Below are 22,486 nucleotides of genomic sequence, written 5' to 3'. Positions count from 1 at the left end.
TCTACCTTATTGCCAGTTGCCTCTTTAGGCCAAGATTTACCTCAGAACGGCTCATCTCACCACCTTCAAGAATCGTCCCCGAAAGGGTGCAACCAACATACTTAGCCAAGGTGTACTCTGGAAAACTGGACGGCAATAACAAATGGAGCATGAGACACTGTCACTGTGAACCGAAATACAATCTAGCAAGACATGACATGGAGGAAATTAAGAATAAGAACCCTTTTTCATCAAGGTGCCGTGCTTTTTCAATATTAGTATACTCGTTTGACCATTCTATGCCTAATTCTTTTTTTACCAAAATATTTTACCTTTAAACACAGTCTATACTTGACTATACTACTTTTGGTTTCAGGCTTGGTAGCCACAGAATTAACATTCTGGTGTTTGACATGGGGTACAACATGTGACGAATCAACTTCTGGGGTACACGTGGTCCAGGGGTGAATATCGGTCTCTAAACCATCAATCAACCCACACCTCTAATACACCAGAAGGGATCCGAAAAGATTGTAAACACAAGCAAATTGTAAACCTCTGTGTCCAATTTTGGTAATGTGGACGCAACTGCAGGCTTATTTCCCAAAAGATTGTGGATCGTTGGTTAGTTGCAACACAGCAAAAATGCAATTATTACCCAATGATATAAGGAATTGTCCAGTCAAGGTTGTATAAACATCAACTTTATTATTATCACAACAGACAGTTCTACCAACACTACGAAATACAACCCACCCTGTAGAGGAATGCAGAGGACAGACAGTGTCAAAGAAGGAAAAGGGATGCACTGTGGATACTGATAGGAGGGTAGTCGGTGTAGGAAATAATTGCAACAGTTCAAGGATACTTGGCTTCAGCAAAACGGGATCAATGGGTCTTAAAGTATCTCTAGGGGCCTTCGGAGAAGGACCGGGGGATAAAACCACAATGTACCTTGTGCTGTAGAAGTTCTTGGTGCTCGACAGGGTCGAGTTGGTTTCAGGGCACTTTGCAGCTTCTGTGACCGAGTTCAAGATGAGAGACAGCGGCGGGTATCAGGCAGCAAACAATTCAGCAAGCAAAGCTGAACAGACTGCTACAGGCTGGCACATGGCGATTCAGGGTCAGGAATCCTCTCCGTGCTGGTCGGCGCTTCTGAAGACTGGTCGAGGGGTCTCGGATGGCTTTAAGCATCTGCGGCGTAACAACAGTCAGCATTGCAGTCGATTGCAGCTCGAGGGACTCAACTGGTTCAAATATGTCCTTTAAGGCAGACATCGGTAGATGCTCATGGAGGCACTACTCCCAGCTTCTTCGCTGGGCTTGTGTTGTCTTTTAAGGCGGATGACCCAAAGCTGAGAGTGCTGCAGGCAGCTGCCTTGTCCTTGGATTCAGCTTCAGACACTCTCTGGAACCTCCTAACTTGGAAGCTTGCTGCAGAGCCTAGCAGGGCATGCAGTGTGCTGGCTGGGTACTACTTCTGGAGCGGTTGGAGGCTCCTCTGAGTTCTAGATCTCCTTCTGTTCCCTGGGTGATGTTTAGGGGAGGGATCTTGCTTCCCAATTTGGAAATCCTGACTTTGCTTCACTGGCAAAAGATGTAAGGCGGACTGTGCCATAAGCCCAGGTCCAATGATAAGTTCATCTTGCTACTCCTTGCATAGTCATCAGATTATCTGCCAAAAGAGGGGCTTGGACCTCTTTTAAAGCCAAATGAGATGCAGGGATTGATGCAGGCTCAGCCCACCTTAATGAACCAATTGTGGGTCCACACAAACAATCTCCGTATACGTTAGGCACGGTTTATAGTCATAATATCGAAAAAATAATGTCGAATTACAAAAATGTCGAATTCAAAAATGTCGAATTCAAAAATGTCGAAAACACATACATATAATAGAAAAAGTCATTAATTCGAAAATAAAATGTCGAAAAAAAAAATCGAAAAACCAATGTTAAAATAACTATGTAAAATGTCACACATACTAACGTTTTTTATTGGGGGGGTACCCCCCAAAACCCCCATCCCAAACCCCTACCCCAACCCTCCACTCCTCCCCATCCCCCCCAACACCCCGCATGGATATACCTTTAATTTTTTAAAAAAAGTATTTAATAAAACATTGATTAAATAATTAATTATTAAAAAACCCCATCCCAAACCCCTAACCCAACCCCCCCTCCTCCCCATCCCCCCCACCCACCATGGATATACCTTTAACCATTTAAAAAAATTATGTTTTATAAACTATAATTAATTAATTATTTAAACATTAATTCGAAAAAATATCGAAAAAAATTCGACATTTTTGTAATTCGACATTTTTATTTTCGACATTTTTTTTTTGACATTTTGACTTTCGAAAATATTGCATTCGATATTATGACTGGACACCGTTAGGCACATAACCAGAGTGCTTTGCAACAGAAAAGGTAAAGTGGTGAAAACATGTAAAACTAAGATCCACCCATCTTCCTGTCTGTTGTGGATCAACGGGTCTCTCTGGTTAATGGAGCTCACTGTGCTTCCTGATTAAAGTGACAGGTCTCCCTTGAAGATGCTGCGAGACCAGACTTTCTGGCTCCTGCAAACCACATACTCATACCTTATAAATGGGTCCCCCTGCAGGGTTGGCTGCTGTAAACACGCAGTCACAGACATGACAGTTCACTGTTAATCAATACTGAGAGGCAGGAGCTGGCTTCATGTTGACACAGTGCAAAACGTTTGTTGGGGTTTCCTGTCTCATTTGTTAGCCTCTGCAGCCAGACCCTATGTGGGCCTGTTTTAATTACTCTCTGATTAGTATGCAAATTGTTGCCATCAGCTGCAGGGCCCACCAAAAAGACAGGGCACATCCATGGAGCCTTTGATAGTTAGGGGGGCCACGGCAGGGGGACATTTTGGTCCTCCCACTTCTGGAGATGCATCATGTACTCCCAACTAAATATCACAGGGGGGCTGCGCCTGTAGCTGTGTCCACCCAGAGTACACAGGTCTATGTGTTTGTCATGCAGTGAGCATAGGAAAATGTTGGCGGTTTAGGCCCACCCATTTTCCAGAGGTTAATCTACCTTCATTCAATTTCATTTAAAATTACAAAAAAGCCCAGGCGAGCACACATTCAATGTGCGGATGGCCGAATTCCGCACACAGCATGTAGAGATTCCACGGCAAACAAGCCACCAAACTTCCAAGATTACCGGAGCACACTCTCATGCATTCAACATTACATTGTGTAAAAAATGTACAGTTCTTCAGATCCGTCTTGGAAACAAAACCCAATCACCACAACCCTACAGGACATTATTGCCTCCTCCATTTTGAAGAGCTAGTTTCCACCAGACCCAATCACCACAACCTTACAGGACACTATTACCTCATCAATTTGAAGAGCTAGTTTCCACCAGACAGAACAGAAATGCACCCATGCCACCACAAAACATTCTACCCCCTGGCATCCCTCCCGCCCTGCATTTGTAGCATCTATTTGCCACTTTCCTATGATATTATCTTCCCCTCAAGTGTTATCTTTCTACCATTAGTCGACAGTCAGGATACGACTGGCACCGTATTCCACTCCATGGAAAAAGCAAGGTGTTCTCAAAGTCCTACGGTGTTGATTTGTTTCAGCAGAAAAGCATACTGACATAACAAAACATAACATTGTCTTTCTTACGCAGCTTGCCTGGATATGTCTAGCCGAAATAGGAATCTCAGCATAGATTATCCAACCGAGAAGTTGAGCAAGGACCATCTAAGCCTCTTTTAATCTCAAATCCATTTGGATACAGAAGGTTTCCACTGTAGAAATGGAGGCCGGCCCCAAGAGCAAAGGAACAGTCAGGACAAACTAACCTAGAGAGAAGAACACTTGTCTTATCAGCACGTATGAATAAAACCACATATTCAGAAGAGCTAGACATAGCCTGTAGCCCTGTGACATATAACTCCAAACTCCTCGAATACTAGACGACTCTGCCATTCATGGGCCGACTTCATCCCTCTTCATGACAGGACCAACCCAATGTGACTAGGTCACCCCAATCCTCCACTGCCTTCATGCATCATACATGCATTCACAGTCGGCAAGCACAAGAGACGGAGAAGCTACAATGTAGGTTGTGGCATACCACACTGCAGGTAAACCATAGTAACAATTGTTTGGCATGCAATCAAGCAATAGGGGTTGCAGGTGTGACGTGCTTGAAGGCCTATTAACTAACAGGCATTGGTGTCAAAGAAAAGGCACCCAAAGTTGCACTGAAGTCGTTGTGTGGAAGCGCTGGCTACAGATTTAACCAGTTTTAACTGTGATGTTCTAACAATATAGAGAAAGCAAGACTGCTTTCCATGTGCTGAGTGAAGAGTGCATCTTGAGCTAAAAAGTACTGTACACGTGAAAGTTCTGGCCAGGTTGCTAGGCGGAACCACATGATACACACAACAGGGGGACTATAACCTCCAGGGGTGGCATAGAGAGAGATTTTTTTTAGAATGTCGAAATGATCATATGGAAGGTTCTATGTTATATCATCGACGGCTATTTTTTCTTTTATGTAATTTTTTTGATGAAAAAACCCATCGAAAAATGAATTTTTTTGGGGATTCTGTTCCAAGCCATCCCTGCCCTATTGTTTTTTTGTTTACTATTCCCGACCCCCCAGCACTTCATATGCCCATTCCCACCTACCTATATTTTTCGATGGGTTTTTCAGTTAAATATTTTCATTAAAAATCCCATCGAAAAAATAGCCGTTGATGAAATAACGGTGTACCCATATGGACACAATGCATTTGTCAGGAAAGCTGTGCTCTGCTGATGCAGGTACTACTAAATATCAGACACATACATGGCCCCAACAGTGACTCTAGATGCAATGCCCATTACTTCAGCAATGGCACCACCTATGGCAACACCTACTACTTTCTCTGATGTGGAAAGTTAAGTTAGCCAACAAAGGCTGTGGAGGGGACACAGCCACAGGAATCCTGTCAGATTAAAATCTCTGGTTGCACCTTTGCAGGGTAAGTTAAACAAGACCTGATTTCCTTCCCCCCTTGCAGGATTCTCCAATTTCAAATCCAGCTGTTAATGTTGCTCAAACCCATTGAGGTGAAAGTCTCGATGGTAGGATTGTCCTAATGCCATACACATAGAGGAAGTGGCATCACCGGAAGCTGAACTCATGATGATACAACATGAAGCAGCATCACATGCCCTTCAACCATTATGATACTGCAAGATGGGACATCGCAAAGACTTTCGCCCTGATGATCGAAACATATTAAAACATCACAACATCACACAATCTGATAGAAACAGTGCTTCATTTGTGGGGTTTTTTGCCAGGGCACAGCCCTGGAACTTATTTCCGATTCCCCAGCACTTATTGTCTCAGACTCAGTTTGATTGTGATGTGATGTTTTGGCAACTTTATCATTGTAACTGCCAGTCACATAATAACCACCTGTAGAATCAGAGCAAAATGTAAATGATGATTGTGTTTTAAGACACACCTAAACATTTGTCTAATGTCAAGGCACAATGGGCCTCATTATCAGTTTGCTGGTCCAGATTTAATGGTGCCGGTAAAACCGTACCGGCAGCGTTTTCCAGACCGGCTAACTCCAAGTTATGTGGCCGTGTGGTGTTACACTCGCTAGGTCTGACCTGGCAGGCCTAACGCCACCGGCTGCACACAAATGTGGAAACACCGGCACCATTACAGCATGGTGCCGGTGTTTCCAGTGCCCCCATTTCCATGGAGTCATATGGAACTCCACGGGAATGGGGAGTAACGGAATGCCGGCTTCAGCAAGTCCAGAGCCCATAAATCCCCACAAGTCTGGTGGTAGCTGTGCCGGTAATGAGGCCCAATGAGTATGTTATTTTATGTGTACGTTCGTTGGTATTTGTAAATCACACTTCTGCCGTAGTGTAGTGGCCGAGTACATCCATCAACCACAATAAGCCAGTACGAGTTGCCGTTTTAACCCGATGTATGTTGACATCATGGGGAGCAGCCATGGGTGGTGGCAACCATGGGTGGGGAGCTGCCCATCCCGACGTGTCATGGACGTGTTAGAAAAATTTGAGCCCTGGCACTTATTTTTTTAAATAAATTAAACACTGGATAGAAGATAGGCATAAGAGTCGCAAGAGAGACAATGGGCCTCATTCCGAGATTGGTGGTAGTCATGGCGCTATTTGTGCCATGACTGCCTCCAATAATGGTTCCGGCACCGGTGTTCATTGTGGACTTACCGGTGCAGTCTGACCCTGGCGGGACCAGTAAGTTCCCATTGAACAAACCATTCCCCATTTCCATTTGAGCCCCCATAGGGCTCAATGGGAATGGGGAGGGTGCCAATAACGGGCTCGCAACTTGCAATCCCGTTTTAAGTGCCCTGGTCCCTTAGCGGGATCCATAAGGGACATGTGGTCAGACCACACGTTCCTTACGCTCCCCGCCAAGGGACCTTGGAATAGGGCAGTAAGGGATTACCGGCACCGGTCTCCTTACAGGTGCCCGAATCCCTTACCGCCCAGGTCTTAATGACCCCAAATGCAGGTATGAACTGCATCTTTTGTTAGCCCCTCATGTGATGCCACTGTCATCATCTACTGTGACAACTAATGCCTGGCTGTCAGATCCTGTAGGCACAAACACAGTGTCTCCCCCACCCCTGTATGTCAAAGACTTTGGAGACGTCACAGGCAGACGTACAGCTATTAAAACCATGGGCATCACAACTGTAGGCACTTCTGAAAGTTAACGGCACACCTATATGTAGTGAGGGGTGCACTACAGTCATCTCTTCCGAGCAGCTGCCCCGCACTGCTTTTTCACTGCTCAAAAGGTGCGCAAACCGAATGTACACGTTGTCTCTGAGGGCCGTGAGGAGGAGTGACGCAGGAGGAAAATAAGGGAGGGCCAGAGATCATGGAAGAAGTAGGACAGGAGGCAAAGCATGAACCATGCAATTGTGATTAACAGGGTGTTGGCCACACCAGCACAATTAGAAGTCGGATTTGGGCTACGTACTCCCACAACAAGGATCCGGCCTGCTGGCTTAAGCCTGCCTGCGATGCACAGTGCGGTGTCCAGTGATACAAGTGACAGGAAAATAAATGGTTATACAGTTACAGATGTTTTAATGTCAACCACTGTAATGTTGACTTTTAAAAATCTGTTGAAGTGGATTGGTGGTTGTGGATCACGCGGGCATGTCTGAGATGAGGGAGCAAGGTGGACAAGTGGATGCCTGCCCGGGGTAGGCGGAGGGGATTACCCAGGGAACATGTGGGGGATTGGCTAGACAACTTTGGGGTTATTTGTTTGTTGGGGGCTGGGCTAAGTGAGGAAAATAGTGACTGCGTTAATGTAAGGTCAAACGGATCAAGGTGCGCAGACTTTAGAAAGAGGCAGAGAAGCTAAGCTAGGCAATACTGGCGGAAACAAGCACGCAAAGTAGGACCCCAGCAGAAAAGCAACAATTACAGCGATATGTGTTAAGGGCAACCAGCATATGCAGGGTCGGACTGGGCCATACCATTGCCTCGGCCACCAATGAAAAAGTGGCCCACAGTTGCAAACGACTATTCATTCCTTTTGTGACACTGTTTGAATAATAACCAAGGAGGGAGTTTCTTTTGATAAAGTGTGATGCAAATTGTGCATTTTAAAGAATATTTATTCAGCAACCGTGGACAAGACTACTAATTGCAGAGTGAATTAAACTAGCCAAAAAAGTGGGCCATTTTGACCAGAAAAACTGACCCACACCAGCATTTTGCGTTTTTGGTTCGACCATGGGCCTGTTGCCCTAAAGGCCAGTCCATGCCTGTCCATAGGCAGTTGTTGCCAGCACCTAATGCATACAAAATCTACTTGTAGTTCACCTATTCGAACCAGCTGTGACGCATTGAAGGTGGCTAAATGCCGGTGAGATCACAACAAACCCATACACAAAAAGAATTGATGAGAATGAGGAGAACAAATGAAAAGGCAGATTACTCAGAACTACTGCCTTCTAAGCACCCACTGAAGAGAAGAGAGACTCTATTGGGTTGTGATGGTGTCTCTCCATACCTGGTTAAGCAAAGAGGTGCCAGATAATCACCGACCAGTCCGGGAGTGTGACGTTAGTGGTTAGGGTACTGATGGGATAAGCCTAGCGATGGGTGAGAAGATACAATAAAGTTGTTCAGAAGCAGACCAGATAAGGGCGATCACATAGGAATTCATCCAAATATGATGCTAGTGACTGGCTGGATGTCTCAAGGATATGATGTGTAACTGGTTTTGTTAACAGTGTGCAGAAGAGGTAAAGAAAAGGGTGGGAAATGAAAGCGTGGAGGCAAATGCCAGATAAGCAGCATATCTGGACTATGGGCAACAGAGCAGAATGCTGGGGCTGCTGAAACACAAATTCCCAGACACCAAAATGTCGAGGCCCACCCAGACTTACGCCTTGCGCAGTATCATGGTGAGGAGCGCGTCGGGTCCCAACAGCGCCAGGAAGGCCAGGCATTCCTGCAGCTCATCCTCAGAATCCCTCTGATTGGCCACCGGATCTTGGGGCAGCTCCGCTCCGAGGAATCGGTAAAACTGGTAGTCTCGGTCCTGGAAATTTGGCTCCTGCTTCACTGGGAAAGACAGAGATCAAGAAGAATCAGGCTAGACCTTGCTGGTGAATTACACTGTGCGATGGCACAGTCACTTCACGTTGCTCATACTGCATTGGCCCATGACTGTTTTAGACTACACACATTACACACAATAGAAAAGGTGACAACACAATTCAAATTCCCACCTTAAAAAAAAAAACACCATTAAGGAAAGTAAGAAAACAGATTACATTGTCTCCATATGGAAACACACTTATAGCGAGTGGGTAGCCCAGATACAAAATTGATGTGTTAAACAGCACAATCAACGCAACAGTTTTCCTTCCAAGTGGACAAAGCACATGAGGAACAGTCCCAAAAGAAAACTGGGATACATAAAACGAATAAACACATGTGTGGGGGATTTGATAGTGCTGTACACAAATGTCTATTGTTGATAAGCCAAAGATCATGGCTGGCTCAACTTTTTTTCTTTTCCCTGGAGGTAGATTATGTTTGGTTAATGCCTTCTACAAAGCGTTCACCTACCACCACCAGAGGTGGGGTGGGTCATTACCTTGCACGTGGCTTGAAGTTTTGTTATACAGGGACAACTTTACAGGTTTATGCAAAATACCTCACCATGTATTTATTTATTGCATGTATGTAATGCCCAGATCCGCGGGTATCACAGCGTTTGTACAAGTGGGCATAGTGCAGCTAGTCAGGCATAATAGATACACAGCAAACATTCCAATTCATTACACTGCAATGCATCTACTGGGGGACGAGTTAGAGAGAGAGGAAGAGCGACGCACTGCTGTCAGTGTGCACATGGACCTTCACTCCCACCTCCCACCACCCCATGTGCAATGTTTTGCTTCACTAGGACATGCCCTGCTATACTGTGCGCCGAGATCTTTGCAACTTAATGAAATGTATGGAAAGTTAAGTGATGCATGCAGCATTCCGGTACCTCTGAGACAGTGAGTGATGCTTGTGATGGTATTCTGTGGCTAAGAAATAAGCATTGTACTTATCCCCTAACAAATGGCACCCACATTCCCGCCTCATGCCACTCAGCCCATGTAATATAGCAAGTTCCCATGCATATCTTACACCCCTGTCTTCTCTTTGGCATCTTAGAAATTGAGCATAGCATGTAGGCGCGCGGTGAGAGACAGGAGTGAGGCAGGGGCAACGTAGACGAGTTAAGCAAGTGGCAGCCATTATTGCATGTGTTCATGGCCAAAAGCTGCTCACTGAATCTAGTTTGGACATTCAATGCAGTCTGAGATAGATGTCAACTTGAGACTCGTCAGTCAAGACTCTTACCAGGTAGAGCCACTTCGCTTACCATGAACAAGCGCACCTTCATCCACCAAAACCTGCCAGATTCCAACCGCCTGACTCCTGAACTGCACGGCAGGGCTGGCTCTGATCAACCAGTCGACTAGCTCCTTCCCGGAACTGCATTGCCTGTAAGGAGGGGGAGACATTACAGCAACATGTAGAGGGAAAGGGTTCCCGAGAATCATAATGTTCCCTCAGCAAAAACCAAGCGACTTATATAATCATGGCCATACATCAGTATGACGTATGCGATCCCAGCAATGGCCAGGCAGGCACGAGACTTGCAGTATGCATGTTTTGTTTGGGGGATTTGAAATGTCATGGCCACAAAAATAGATGAAATATTGAAAGAACCATCTATTGTAGCTATACAACAGAAACAAGAGGTTGCCCATTAAATATGCTCTTCATGTATGGCCATCATGTACGATTGTGTTCTGAAATGTGCCGCCCTTAGAGCATTAACGTTCTGATTGCATGGAGGCACGCCCCCATCAATGACTGTTTACAAGGATGCCCTCTCAGATCTCAGGAGTTGTGAGACAGTGGGACTCATTCGGAGTCTGGCGCTAACCCTGGCGGCGCTACCGGCCGGTTGCTGCCGCACTCTGATTGAATTACCGGTGACTCACTTTCCGGTGCCACCAGGTTATTCCAAGTCTGGCGGCCGCAAAGTCAGGCGCTGGCAATTTCATTAATCCCCATTCCCCATAGAGCCCTATCGGAATCTATGGGAATGGGGACACGGCAGCACCAGCACTGTTGACAACGGTGCCGGTGCTCCCGTGACAAGTCTGACTACTGTAGCCGCTGCACCCGGCAGGGTCAGACCTGTCTGGCACAACAGCTCCGGCAGGCAGATTTGCAGTTTGCCGGTCCGGAAACAACATGCCTGTAGGCTTACCGGCACGGTTGTTTTCTGGACGGGCAAATTTATAATGAGGCCCAGTGATGAGACTGAGCATGAGATCATGGAGCTCCGAGGCAGTCCCAGGATGGAAGGGAATTCAGATGTTGGTATCATCAGAGTCACGTGAGGACATGCCCTTGCTAGAGCAAGCCATGGTTCCATGGTCACGGCCTTCTGTGAAGCGAAATATGTTCAGGGCTTCCATTAGATCCGCATGTTCAGGGCTTCCATTAGATCCACATGTGGAAATGGAGGCTGCGAGGTCTCCTGCCAGCCACCTTATCTAGGGAGTGTGATCCACTCAATTCCTTGTCAGGTCTGCGCATGTGCGAGAAGGCAGTTGAAACGTCGCCTCATTTTCTACTAGTTTACTCTAAAGATGGACGATATCGGATTACCCCAGTTTTCGGGTGCCTGAAAGAGCGCACTGCCAGAAAAGTCAATCCGTTTTGTAGATCAACTGGGAGCGAATATGTGAACTTTGAAGTTGCAAAAAATATACCACTGATACTTTAACGATCTGACTTGTAAAAGAACATATCGGTGGCGATGCTACAGTTGTTTTCCCTTCTGCCATGCAAAACTGTAAATCTGTTTTTATTTTTTTTTAAAAACCTGAGATGGAAAATTGATCATGTTGTCACTTTCAAATAGACATGCATGTGCTCTGGGTGATGTATGAGATATTTCCATTGTCTCCATGTTTACATTCTATAGGTATATGACAACTGATTGTCTTCCTAGAACAGATGAATTGTGATAGTGTAGTGAATAATGCATGCATTTTTGTTTCGTGGCAATGCTTGCACTGTGTCACTCTTATTGGTTCTCTATCTCAACCAAACATGCTTAGTATCGGTCTGTAAGAAGTAGGGACTGGGCAGTCATACAGAGTCTGCAAGCTATCATCCAAACAGGTGTGTGCAGGAAAGCTGACGGAAGCAGACCTGGCATGCAGAGGCCCGTGTGTGCAGGAGACGCTGCCAGGATGCCACACTTCTGTAAAAGATAGCGCTGTGGATAGAAGGGCAAACTAGGGCATGGGGCCACAAGCGGGTTCAAGGTGGAGGCCTGACACGCGGGTATGGAAGAAAAGGGCCTTCGGGGGTCCCCGCTCCATAAAAAGAAAGCACCAGCACTGGCAGCAAAGAGAGACACCAGCATTTGGAAGTGTTGGGGTGGGAGACAGACTGGGGTATACAATTGTCTCGGGCACCGATGAAAAAGAGGCAAATGGTGGCAAATGGCATTTCATTCCATTGCTGATAGACTGTTTGAATAGTACACAAAGGGGAGTTCTTTGGATAACATGTTATGGGAATTAGGCAATTTGAACACTATTTATTCAGCAACACTGGTCAAAATGCCTAGCAGCATAATCAAGTAACTCATCAAACTGGCCCACATTGGCCAAATAAGTGGCCCACTTTGACCCAAAGAACTGGTCCACGCTAGCATTTTGCGTGTTTGTGCCAGATGAAAGCTTAAATGCATTGAATAACAAAGGCAGTTATTGTTTAACTATCTTGCAAATAATGTTCTTAGGGGATTAACTTCCACTTGTATTTATCACACATTCCACAAATCTCACGTTGGTCTAATGCACAATTTCTAGATGACATTTCTTTTCGAATTTATTTGTAGTACATTTTTTTTCCATTAAGCTTTTATTGAACATTTTACAATAACCAAAACTCCTCGCTCTCCCCTACCCAATAATTGCAAAGTACAAAATGGGACCACAAACCCTGTGGAAAAGAAGAACATAAGCACGAGATCATGGCTCAACTATTAGATGACCCAAATGGGTTCCAAATGGGTTCCAATCAGCCAACAAACAAATACAGAGGGTAGCCGAAGGCCTGGTTCCAAAGACCATAGAAATCAAGATGATAAACCATGCATCAGATAAAGTCTCAGTGCCTGACAGTCTTCATGCAGGAGCACCAGAGAAATGCTTTCATTTTATCGTGGGCCAGTGCTGACAGTTTCTCATAGGTAAAAATCACCCACAATTTACACAACCAATATGATTTTGATGGTGTTAGCTTACCTTTCCAAGTCTGCGCCAGAGGCGAACTCCCCGCTCTCAACATGCCCTTGATTAACTGCGGTAAGCCCCCCGCATCTTCCTCTGAGGTTGAAACACCAAAATATTTCCAGGGGACATTTGGGCACGGCAAAACCCACTATATCGTTAATCCAAATCAGAAGCTCCGATAAGTAGATTTGAGCAGACGGGCACTCCCACCACAAGTGAAACCATGTTTCCCTCTGGCCACAATCCCTACGGCATAAGGGGGAGAGTCCCCGAAACATCTTCGACAGCCTGTCTGGGGAGAGATGCCAAGCATGGAGGATCTTAAAGTTATGTTCCATAGCTGCAGTGTACAAGGAGCCCGAGAAGAGAGCCTTGCAAATTCTAGACCAGGTGGAGTCCTCTATTACAAACCCAAGTTTTTCATCCCAGAAGTGTTTAAAACCCTTGCCTACCCTGCAGCTGGGGTCTGTAATCAAGACCCGATAAATTCTAGAGAGGGACCTCTGCGTGCACAAGACTCTACAATCACCTTCTCGAAGGGCGTGAGAGGGCGCGCCAACACCTTGAGCCGGGGGCGGGGGGGGGGGGTGTGAGGATACCTTTTATGCGGAGATACTCAAAAATTGACATCAGGCTATTCCCCAGCGCCTCCACCAGGGAGTCATACTATATAAAGGAATTCTGTCTGACCATATCTGAGTATTTCTTAGGCCCCTCTTACCAAGGTCGATGGGCGGACCCTAAAGTGAAGAGAGAAGTATAGGCCAGGAGGAGAGGGAAAGAGTCTCCTTGGATGACCGCCAGAGTTCCCAAAGTACCAAAAGCGTAGGATGGGCTTTCACTCGACTGGGAAGCTCACTGCCCAGAGACCACAACAAGTTTCAAACTTTTGTGGGGTGTATATATGTATCCTCGATGTATGTCCAATAGGTACGCATTTCATCTCGCACATGTTCCAACAAGACCCTAAGCTGGGCCGCCTTATAATACAAGTGAAAATCTGGGAGCCCAAACCCCCAAAGAACCTCGGGAGAGTCAGAGTGTCATACCTGATCCTCGGTTTCTTGCCATTCCAAATGAAACGCTGAATCATAAGGTGCAGAGACTTAAAGTAAGACTCTAGAATCTATGTGGGGAGAGAAGAGAAAAGATAGCGAAGGCGGGGGAGGACATTCATTTTAACGGACACCATTTGGCCAAACCACGAGAGAGTCAGGGGCGCCCACCTAGCAAGGTCCGACTTTATCTTGGAGAGAATTGGGGGAAAATTCAATTCAAAGAGGGATCCCAGGTCTCTAGGGAGATGGATCCCAAGATATAGAATGTCGGAACAAAGTATTTTGATGCCCTCCTCTGTATTTCCTCCCTCACTGCCATGGGAGCCTGACCCCACCGGCATTAAGCAGGATTTTGTTGGATTGATCTTCAGGCTTAAGAACACTCCAAACAACCGGGTCAGGGAGAGGAGATTAGGGATAGAAGTATCCAAATTAGTCAGGTACGCTAGAATGTTGTCCACGAAAAGTGACCGTTTAAAGTCAAGCTCGCCCACCCTGATCCCCGTAGTCCCCTGGTGTTGCCGTATAGCTATGGCAAGAGGCTCCATTGTAAGAGCATATAGAAGGGGGGAAGGGGGCAACCTTGTCTGGTGCCCCTGGAGAGAAATAGCTAATCTGAGACTATACCATTCACTGCTACTCTGGCCGAGGGCCCGTTATACAAGGTGGCTATCCAACAGCAGAACTTTACACCCAGACCCATTCTTTGCAGCACCCTGCCCATATATGGCCATTCAACTTGGTCAAAGGACTTCACCGAGTCTAAATACAGCAAATAGCCTCCAAGTCGCTACTCGAGGCTTCATACATAAGGTCCAGGGTCTTTCTGATGTTGTTTGACCCTTGCTTACCTGGGATAAACCCCACCTGGTCACCGTGGACTAGCGCGGGGAGGTGCTGGGCCAATCTGTTCGCAAGAAGTTTCACTAGGATTTTCACGTCAGTATTGAGTAGAGAAATGGGGCAATAGGAGTGGCATTGAGTAGGATCTTTCCCTTCTTTAGGAAAGGCGACTATGAGGGCTGAAAGCATCGTTTGGGGGAGGAGTCTGGAATCGAGAGCAGAATTGAATAATTTGGCCAAGAAAGGGGCAAGGGTAGCTCCAAACGTCTTATAGAAGGAGACGGTGAAACCATCGTCCCCCGGGGTGGTACCACCCGTCATCGAGCTTATCATATCTACCACTTCCTGTGGGGTAATTGGGTTTTCCAAAGGACCTGCCTGCTCCGGGGAAAGGCAGGGAATTGGCAGGGAGTCTAGGAAGACACCCGCTTCAGAGCCCTCTCCAGCACATTCTGAGGTGTAGAGGCGTTCGTAATATAGTCGGAAGAGCTCAGCTATACCTGAGTCCTCCGTACAACTACCTCCCCCGGGGATTGCTGCACATGGATTCTCTTGCTATTTCTGAGTTCCCTTAGTCTCCAGGCAAGGATCCTATCAGCTTTTTCCCCCTTCTCCATATATTGTTGTTTACGAAAAGCTAGTTTTCTCTCTGTTTGACCCACCAAGAGTGCTGCTAGTTGGGCCTTGAGCCGTTGAAGTTCCGACCATTTCCCGGGAACATTTGGGACCTGAGTTTGCCCCCCCCCCCCCGGCTGGATAGTCTCTATTTCGTCTCTAAGAATTTTCTCCTCCCTACCTCTCTCCCATTTCCTTCTCGATCCCATGCCAACGAGCACCCCTCTAATCATGGCCTTAAATGCTTCCCATACACCAGCATCCCCCACCTCCCCATTGTCATTCGAAGCAAAGTAGTCTTTTATCGCTACCACAAGTTCCTGGGACAGGACTTTTTCCTGCAACAACAGGTCATTACATGACCACCTCGCGTTCTGGAGACGCTCCGAGAATATCCCTATCTGGAACCGTACTAGGTCATGATCCGACCATGGGCTTAACTCCCCCCCCAAAGCTAGATACCCTCTCCCTCAGTGGGTCATCCACCAAGATGTGATCAATACGGGAAAAGGAAGAGTGCGGACTAGAAAAGAAGGTGAATAGGGGAGCACATCCCTTCCGCGTTGAGTGGGAATCCGAGATGCCCAGGGCTGAGCTTGTATTATGAAAAGAGGTTGAAATCTTCCTCAGCCTGCGAGAGACCATGCACGGGAGCTCAGATTTTTGATCTGCATCGGTGTCGAGAACCATGTTAAAATCACCTCCCACCAAGGAACCCCCTCTGTGAACTCCATGATTTTTGACTTAGTCCCTTCCTAAAACTGGTCTTGTGCTTAATTTGGGGCGTAGTCTGACACCAGCGTCGCTTTATTACCTCTGATTTCCCCCTTAACCATCACAAAACGACCCTCAGCGAATGTGGGATAAAGTGGGCTTACGGGGAATCTACTATTGCCACCCCCCATTCTTTGGTCTGACAAGATGCATGGAAAACCCCCTGGACAAAGTTAGCTCTAAGAGGCCATTCCCTACCCCTCGTCCAATGAGTTTCCTGATGGAACACCACATGAAGTTTCAACCTCTTAAATTCCCTAACCACCAGGATCTCTTATGGGGAGAATTCAAACCTCGGACATTCAAAGAACCCAGGGTCAGTGCTTGGTTGGAGTCAGCCATTAGGAAGACATTTGTTTCTCAATATTTTCCCCTGAAGACACCCAAAGGCTGTACTCCCCAGGAGACTCCCTACAGTTCGATCTCGAAAAGAACCAAGATATTCCCCAGGGGACAGGTCCCAACTCGGTAAAGACAAAAGCTTCAAATCCCAAGACAACAGTTGACAAAACCCGAATAAACCCTGCTGTCCCCCAAGCGCCTGGATTCCATGTGACCTTACATGTGTCACCAAAACCAGGCCACCAGCGTGCTCCATGTTCATCCTCTGATAAACTGGCCTGCCGCCTGCTCCAAAGGCAATACCGTCTCTCCGTTCTCACCAAAAAGAGATCCCTTATCCAAGCCCGCATCTCTGCGGCATCCAACAACTCGGCTGAACTCTTTAAAATCTCTCCTCATATATCTGATGTCTCTAAGAAGGCACACTTGCCAACCCTGCTGCAGTCTCTACCTCTCCTGTCCCCTCCCAGGCCCTCTGCACTGCACTGGCCTCTCACTTCATCTCAAAAACTCAGGACATCCTGTCCTCACTCTCCTCCTATCACCTCCCTCCCTCTCTTCCCAGCTCTTCCTCTGGCCCTTCTGCAGCCACCCGTCCTCCCTCCTTCTCTGCCTTTCCACTTTTTTCTGCTGACGAGGTTTCCAGACAAGTCCGATCTATGAAAGTCTCGTCTAAACAGGTTTACCCCTGTTCCTCCAAAACTATCAAGGACCACATCAACTCCCTGGCTCCTGCCCTGGCTGACTTTTGCAACCACTCCTTCGCCTCTGGCGTCTTCCCATCCCCCCTCAAGCACTCCCTTGTGCACCCTCTTCTTAAGAAACCCTCTTCCGACCCCTCCTGCCCGGCTAACTATCGCCCAATCTCCATCACTCCCTTCCTGGGCAAGCTCCTGGAGAAACTTGCCATCTCCCAGCTTAACCTCCATGCTGAAACTGTTGGTAGTCTCCATGACCATCAATCTGGCTTCAGAGCGGCTAGAAGCACGGAAACCGCTCTCCTGAACATCCGTGAGGACCTGCTCTTGAACCTCGACTCCAACACTCCGTGTGTTCTCATTCTGCTCGATCTCTCTTCTGCCTTTGACACTGTCAACCATGCCATCCTGCTCAACCGTCTCCGTGATAACCTGGGTATCACTGGTCAGGCTCTGGCGTGGTTGACCTCTTTCCTTTCCAATCGACCCTCCCAGGTCCAACTTGGGTCCTTCCTTTCTGACATCTTTTTCTCCACCTGTGGTGTTCCCCAGGGATCTAATCTCTTTCCCTGGCTGTTCAACCGGTATCTGGCACTCCTTGCCCACCGCATCGCTGCTCTCTGCCCCTACTTTCAGTGCTATGCGGATGACACCCAGCTCATTTTCAGGCTACCCTCGGCCTCCTCCTCTCCTTCCCTCATCTCTGACTGTCTTTCTGCCATCCAGGAATGGTGTGCCGCCAATGACCTCTGCCTTAATGCTAGTAAGACTGAGATTCTACTCATCGGCACACCCACTCCCTCCTTCCCTGTAGCTCTCTGACCAGCCTCGCCTGGCCCTCCGCCTGCCTGCAAGGCAAAAAACCTCGGGGTCATCTTCGACTCCACACTCTCCTTCTCTCCTCATATATCTGACGTCTCTAAGAAGTCACACTACCAGCTGCACCTCCTCAGAGGTATTCTTCCCTTCCTCTCCTTCCCCCAGAAGCTCACTGTCTCCCAAGCCCTGGTTCTCTCGAAGCTGGACTACTGTAACAGCCTCTATCTTAATCTGCCTGCCTCCACTCTCCGCCCCCTGCAACTCATCCAGAACAGACCTGCAAGACTTGTCCTTGGCCTCAAGCCCATGGACCTTATCTCTCCAGGACTGAAATCTCTACACTGGCTCCCAGTGGCTGCGAGGATTAAGTTAAAAACCCTCTGCATTGTCCACAAGGCCTTCTGGGGCCTGGGGCCTAAATACCTTCAACTCTCTCTTCCTAAATATCTTCCTTCCCGAGCCCTTCGCTCATCCATCTCCAACTCCCTCAGGGTCCGCCACTTCTTGAAGCAACGAGCTGGGGGTAGATCTCTCGCCATGGCAGGGGCCTCCCTCTGGAACAGCCTTCCTGCCTCCCTGAAACTTGAGGAGAACCATCTCCGGTTCCGGAAGCACCTCAAAACCTTCCTCTTTGCTTCTGCTTTCTCTCTCCCTCTCCCCTGCTAAATCCTCGACTGAATCTGCACCGAATCTGCAACTGGGCCACTCTCACCGACCTCGGTCCTGGGCCCAGCCACTCTCCTCTTGCACTGCCTCCCTGGCAACCCCTGCGCTGAGGGACTGTCTCTGTATCCCTACAGCCCCCCCTTTCCCAGCCCTTGTCTGCACTTACCTTGCACTTGCCACCAGCTGGCCCTATGTATTTACTTTATTCTACTTACTTGTACTGCACTTCCCCCCTCCCCTTCCCCTTGCACTTTTCCCTTCCCCCTACCCCTGCACTTGCACGGTCTGAATGACACCTGGCCTAGTAGGATCTTTGTCTGTCTCCCCCTTGTTCCCCCCTCCCTGCCTCGTCGCGCCTTGAAACACTTGTGTATAGGCGCGTTACAAATGCCATATCATATCATACCTCTACAGGGTAAATACACATGAAGCACAAGAACTATGTTGAGATCTGCCCCACACTCCATGATAACAAACCGAGGGATTGTCCTCCCTCCCTCCAACACAGACTCCCTGGCAATGCAGAATTTATTGACCCAATAACCCCTTCACTTCGAACAAAGGGCTCCAATACAGTTTCATAATCCCCAAGATTATCAAGAAACCAAAGCCCCCACCAAAAAGATCTGAGAGCGTACAGAAAGCTTAACGTAATCAGACTTTAGACCGGCGAGGTTGGGGACACCTTCCTATACTTCGTATGTCCCTGCACCCGACACCTTTCAGAGGGCCCGCTGGGGGCGCAGGACTGGGACACATCAACTCTCTCACCCTCCTGGCTATCCCCCTGCTTGGGATCACCCAGAATCGCACTGGTGACCCTCTGTATGTCCTCTTCCGTGACCAAAGAGTATTTAAAGCCATCTGTATCTCACTCCTTTAGACTGGAGCCATCTAGTTAAGGGACCACACCAGTGGCAGGCCAGAGTAAAGGCCGAAAGGTCTTGATAAATAGTCACCTTAGTGTCCTCCCAAGTGAAGGGCCCTTTTTCCCTGCCAGATCAAGAATCTTAGACTTCTCTGCGTAATAATGAAATTTAACAAGGATTGACCTGGGCCCTCTGTTGGGATTGCCCGCTCTATGAGCCCTGTCCATCATTGGTTTGTCGGTGTTGCCCCCATCAAACAATTTACTTATCACTGAATTGACGGTCCTGAGGATATTCGCCTTGGTTTCCCCCTCTCGTTCCTGCACCCCTAGAAATCGCAGGTTGTCCCGGCGCTCCCCATTTTCCTCCCTCCTTTCCAGTTCCAAGAGGCGCATGTCGATTTGGGTTTCCAAAAGGTCAACTGAGAACTGGTTTGCTTCCAGGGCCTGAACACGCTCATCCACAAAATCCACTTTCTTATCCAGACAGTCCAGCCTTTTGTCAATGTCAGCCCGGAAACGGCAAATTTCTTCCAATAAGGCAGCCATGTTCTTATTGACCTCCGGGGGGTCCAGGGTCCCAGTTTACACCTTGGTTGCCATGTCGGGAGCGGCCAGGGCTAAAGGAGGGGTGTATCGATACTTTTGGAGGGCCCAGGCCAGGCTCATCCAGGGATCTGCCAGGTGTCTTCAAGATGGGTTACAGGGGGAATCCGTAGCAAATGGGCCCCCCTCCGGGACGAAGCGCAAAATTGAGGAGGCTACGGAACAATTATGAGTGCCCCCCAAGTCTTCCCTGGCCGTGAGATCCAACACAGGACCCAGCGAGGCCTCCTGAGAAGCCCCAGACTAAAACAAAAGGTGGGGCAACACGGAGGTACCCAGCAGCAGACTCTCTCACACTGGAGTCCCTCAATCCCTCAGTTCCTCTGGTTGCGGGAAAAGGAGCAGAATCCAACCCGCTCCTAGGACTGTCTCCCCAGAAGAGAAAAATGCGGCAGGAAGGGGAAAGTTAGGGGGAGATGGAGGCAGGAGGCGAGAAGGCATATAGTACAACAAGTCCCCCTTACCCACACGACAGGTGCCCGCTCAGTGCCAAACGAAGATCTGGATCAGGAGGGTGATAAACACAAGACCGGCTCACCAGCTCCACTCAGTGTGGGGGGTGGGAGGGGAGTGCCTCCCTCATCCCCCGAAGCCGCTGCAGCTCCAGGAGGGGCCTCTTCAGAGAGGAGGCAGGCTAGGGAAGGGTCCCATGGGGAGGCTCACCGGTCTGTGACTCCTGCACACTCAACCACCAGTCTCTGCGGGGGGCAGACCCTCCACCTGACCCACTCCGGAGCCCAACGGGGGAGCGGGCCGAACCTGCAACAAGCCTGGAGGCAACTGCGCCGACCCGCTCCGTCCGGCCCAATGGCCCGGAGTGCCCGCCCATGAGGCTAGAGCGAGGCAGAGAGCCGGGCTGCCAGGTCCAGATCACGGCCCTCACGCACCGCAAAATTCGGCTCACCTCCTCCTGCAGCGTCAGTCCTGGACAACCGTAATCCTCCTGCAAAGGGGGGCAGGGCACAACTCGTCCCACATTGAAATGCTCAAGCCCTGCGTTCCGCGGCTCCTGAGGTGCTGGAGCACCAGGGCGGCCAATAGAGCAGGCGTCCTCTCGCTGCCGCATGCTGGATGCCCGATCCAGGGCTCTGCCGCATCGATTTGAGCCGGGAGAAGGCTCATCCGACACACTCCACCGCCTGGGGCTCGCCTCGGGGACCGCTCCTCACTCCAGGGGTTTTTGGGGGGGGCTCAGGTCCCTAAACTTGCAGCCCTCAGAGGAGACTGACACAGGAGCGTCAGAACATCTCGGCGCCCCCTGGTGGCTCCCTATGTGTAGTACATTTACATAATTAAGTCACAGACAAGCATCTACATTGTCATCTTTACAAGACAACAATTTATTAAAGGAAAGAGTTGAGCAACAAAGATTGGACAACTCAATCCATTGTGTCACTAAATGTCATCATTCATGCATCTTATTGGAAGCACATTTGTGTACATGATAGATGGCTACTGCTAATTTAAGCACCAACATCTAGCCACACTCCCTGCAACCGTCACACCAATCGGATTGAACATCCAATTCACATGTTAAAGGTAAAATAAAAACAAATATTAGAAAAGATACAGTTGTCACTACAATCTTGTTCAACTGGTGTTCATCTGAGGCGATTACCTGATTGACAAAAACATTTTTCAAACCATCATTCATTACTTCTGGGCAACCATTATCAGGTTATTTACAAACTATTCTCAAAATTCAAGGTTGTTTTTGCTTGTTTTTCAGGCAGTTTTTTTCAATCTTGGCAAATTCAGATTTCTGGCATGCATCCCATTCCAAATGATTGTTGGGGGCCTAGGGAATGAAGGAAGTAGAAGGGATTTGCTAGCTGTGTCTTCTTGAAAATTGCTCCAACATTCCTTGGCTCACCATGACACTGCACTCTATCCCTAAGCACCTCACACATAAGCATAAGCCTAGCATTTAAAAAAAATCCTTTTGGAAACCATGATGTAAGTGAGGAAACCCCAAAATTATTCATGGTTGGTTTTGATCGCTTTTTAGGGAGCTTTATATCAATCTTGTCTAATTCAGATTTCTGGCATGCATCCCCTTCCAAATGATTGTTGGGGGCCTAGGGAAGGAAGGAAGTAGAAAATATTTACAATCCATGTCTTCTTGGGCATGGCTTCACTATGCCTTATCTCACCATGCGATAAGTACATTCTAGACATAACCCCTGGAGAAATTAACACCTTTCTCCAGCTGCCTTTCCTTTTAGCGCTATGCCCGATAGAATACAGTTGGGTCTCACAATAATTTCGGTCCGATTGTACAAATAGATCCTCCACCTTTT

At 48.0% G+C, this 22,486-nt stretch overlaps 1 protein-coding gene across 1 annotated transcript in view; it reads right to left on the bottom strand.

Annotated features, from left to right (window-relative positions):
* RAPGEF3 (Rap guanine nucleotide exchange factor 3) overlaps window positions 1–22,486 on the bottom strand; it is a 764,587-nt gene that overhangs the window by 369,282 nt on the left and 372,819 nt on the right. Inside the window, exons 5-6 of the mRNA XM_069653198.1 lie at window positions 9,951–10,072; window positions 8,455–8,632 (exon numbers count right to left, since the gene is read on the bottom strand). Of these exons, the coding sequence (XP_069509299.1) occupies window positions 8,455–8,632; window positions 9,951–10,072 (300 nt within the window). The remainder of the gene's footprint in view (window positions 1–8,454; window positions 8,633–9,950; window positions 10,073–22,486) is intronic.

Source organism: Ambystoma mexicanum, chromosome 3q (assembly GCF_040938575.1).
Source record: "Ambystoma mexicanum isolate Mex_15411 chromosome 3q, UKY_AmexF1_1, whole genome shotgun sequence".
In the NCBI taxonomy this organism is placed as follows: domain Eukaryota; kingdom Metazoa; phylum Chordata; class Amphibia; order Caudata; family Ambystomatidae; genus Ambystoma; species Ambystoma mexicanum.
This window is presented reverse-complemented; position numbering and strand designations above follow the sequence as displayed.